The sequence below is a fragment of the Papaver somniferum genome, chromosome 10 (assembly GCF_003573695.1).
Source record: "Papaver somniferum cultivar HN1 chromosome 10, ASM357369v1, whole genome shotgun sequence".
Classification (NCBI taxonomy): Eukaryota; Viridiplantae; Streptophyta; class Magnoliopsida; order Ranunculales; family Papaveraceae; genus Papaver; species Papaver somniferum.
In genome coordinates, this window is record NC_039367.1 from 16,924,965 (window position 1) to 16,927,705 (window position 2,741).

The window sequence follows — 2,741 nt, forward strand, 5'->3', positions numbered from 1 at the left end:
GAAATAGTGAAGTTTGGTTGTTTTTCTCTGGTAATGGTACTGCAATACTCTACATCTGTGCACTTTCTCGTATCGGATTTTCTAGTTATTGCTGTTTCAATTGAATTGTTACTCTCTGTATTGTACCTGCAAATTATTACAAGGATCCTTCAGAGTCCCTGCCTTTCTCCTTGTTATTGATAATTAAAGAAAAACAAGCATTATCTTTTAATCCACTTGACCTTGCACATTGGTTTTAAGTTTGTATGTTTACGTTTGATTGTCTCTCTAATATCACATAGAAGAATCATGATTCCGAGCTCCAAAATTTAATCTATATTAATGTTCTAATTAGAAACAAGGTTAGAACCTAGAAAACAGACTTAATCCACCCTAAACGTGTGTAGTTGGAATGACGAAAAACTATACAGAAAACCTGCAGACAGAACGTTTCTCACATGAACTCCAACTTCCTCACTCTAGCTACTACAAAAGCACCTCACGTGTATAACAGTTTGTTTAAATGTAGCACTTGTTTGTCGAGTAGCTCGTGGACATTTCACTTGGACAAGGGGGAGATTCCCATGGAAAATTGGTCTTCCATGCATCGGGCAGATCAAAGGGATACCCTACAGATCGAGCAGTTCCCCACTGGTTGTTGCCTGTTGCTAATGCATTTTGGTTACTCTTCCTCAAGCATGATTCTTCTTCTACTGTACCCATATTTCCCTGCATCTCCTGTGGTAAATTGGTGGAAAAACCATTACTAGTCCTCTGTTCAGTCCCACCAAAATCTATGCTCTCTGAACTTTTACTAACATCTCCAAGTAAAGCAGGGGATAAGTTTGAAAGCAAAGAAGCAACATCAACTGAATACTTGGCGGAACCTGCCATATCAAGAGGAGGAAACGAAGCGAAGCCAGATAGAACTTCTCCGTTTGAAATGGGATGTTGGGTTGGTTTATAAACGGCTGGATTCATTGGTTTGTAGGAATGAAACTCACTAGGAGAAAAACTAGTGGAAGAAGTTGGTGTAAAATCCTTGTTTGAACAGTACTGTATGGCCGAAGATCTGCCTTGGTCAGTTGTGCACGAGAGGTTTTCAGGACTGAACTGGGTGCAATTTGTTCCATAAGTAAGCACATCTGACTGAGTTGTTTCAGGCACTGGTGAAACCCAAGAGTGAGAAAGTGCTCTTTGTGCCATTGAGTTAGTTTTCTTGAAGATTCTGCATATAGCCCATGCATCCTGCAAAACCAAGAAAAAACAATTTGTGATAAGTTGTTTCTTTTTTCATTCGAAGTAAAATCAAATAGAAACCTGAAGGGTCTTCTTACATTTGGTGGTAAGTTTTTATCAATGGGTCTCTTAAGTGCAGTCGAATCAGTCAGTGAAGGTAGCCGAAATTCATGCATCATCCAGTCAGTTTTTATCCCTTTAGCAGCTCTACCTTTGTAAAAAACAAGGGACTTCTTTAAGCCAATGCACTTGGAGCCTTCAGAAGCGTAAATAGGTCTGTCAGTTCCAGTTGCTTTCCAAAACCCACCTCCGGTCACTCGATTCGGCCTTGTACTGTTTCTATACTTCCTGTCCCTTGGGCAGTAAAAATACCATTCTTTTTCTCCTGTAGTCGCCATTTCTTCTTGCAAAATGAGAAACAAAGTAAGCCATTGAGTTGACACACAAAGAAAGAAACAAAAATATTAGTGAAGACAGTTAAGAGGTTTACTTGGAAGATCCCATGGATCATATTTGTAGATATCCAACTGTTTGATAAGCTCAATGGAAAGAGTACGTTGTTGAATCTTTCTCTTCAGATAGAATCCTACAAGCTCTTCATCAGTTGGATGAAACCGAAAACCGGGTAGCATAACTTCATCTACCTTATCATAATCATGTTTCTCATCCATCTCTAAGATAAACTATAACACAATATACTCAAAAGACTTCACTTGAACCAGTACGAGAACAAGTTAGTCTGCAAGAAGTAAGAACTCTACAACTACAGCTGAAAATAAGAATACTAGAACAACCTACAGCTGAAATATGTAAAACTGAAAACACATAGTAGTAAATGAAGCTAGCTGAATTCACACTCAATATATGGGTTTTCCAGAGGGTGTTTTAATACCGAATGTTAAGCCGTCTTTCGCGGGTTAGTGTTAAGTAAGAGTTTAAGAGAGTAAATACAACACCCAAGAAATCCAAGTCAAAGTAGTTTGAATTTCAATGGCAACTCTATCTTTCATTGAGGGATTGTTTAAGACATAGATGGATGATCTCAAGAGACTACAATTTCAGCAAATTCTTGGGATTTTGAACCCTGAACTGTATTCAGTATTACTACACTCAATTCTATATACATACTCATTACATGAAGCTTCTATTCCTATCTTCCTATCTTTCTGTCTCACTCTCTCTCTCTCACCAAATCACGACAAACCAAGCTTCCCAAGAAACACAAATTTGCATTTTTTTTCTTTCTTTGAAGCATACAAATTTGCATTTGTTTATATGTAAACGTGGGGTTCATGAATCTCAATTTCCAAGTAACACAAAATTTTGAAAGATTCTCTGCAATAAGAGTATTAGACCCTTCTATTCGATTTTTTCTGCTTGACAGGTTGATATTGTTATTTTTATAGGAGTAGTAGTATTATATTTATGTCTCAAGATCCAAAAATTCAGTTTCTATTCTTTCCGGTCAGACCTTCTATTCCATCGTTCTTGCCATTAGTCGGTATATAATATAGTCATAGACC

At 37.6% G+C, this 2,741-nt stretch overlaps 1 protein-coding gene across 2 annotated transcripts; it reads right to left on the bottom strand.

Annotated features, from left to right (window-relative positions):
- Nucleotides 1–313: 313 nt before the first annotated feature.
- LOC113316997 (putative NAC domain-containing protein 94) lies at nucleotides 314–1,901 on the bottom strand. 2 transcript variants are annotated; one of them, XM_026565156.1, is made up of 3 exons: nucleotides 1,709–1,901; nucleotides 1,317–1,618; nucleotides 314–1,227 (listed from the first exon to the last, which is right to left on the bottom strand). In XM_026565156.1, exons 1-3 carry the CDS (start codon nucleotides 1,887–1,889, stop codon nucleotides 499–501), a joined length of 1,212 nt encoding a protein of 403 aa, XP_026420941.1. In that variant the 5' UTR covers nucleotides 1,890–1,901; the 3' UTR covers nucleotides 314–498. The 2 variants fall into 2 exon arrangements, with proteins under 2 accessions (XP_026420941.1, XP_026420940.1); XM_026565155.1 differs by having other exon boundaries at nucleotides 1,317–1,621; nucleotides 1,709–1,889.
- Between the last annotated feature and the right edge of the window lie 840 nt (nucleotides 1,902–2,741).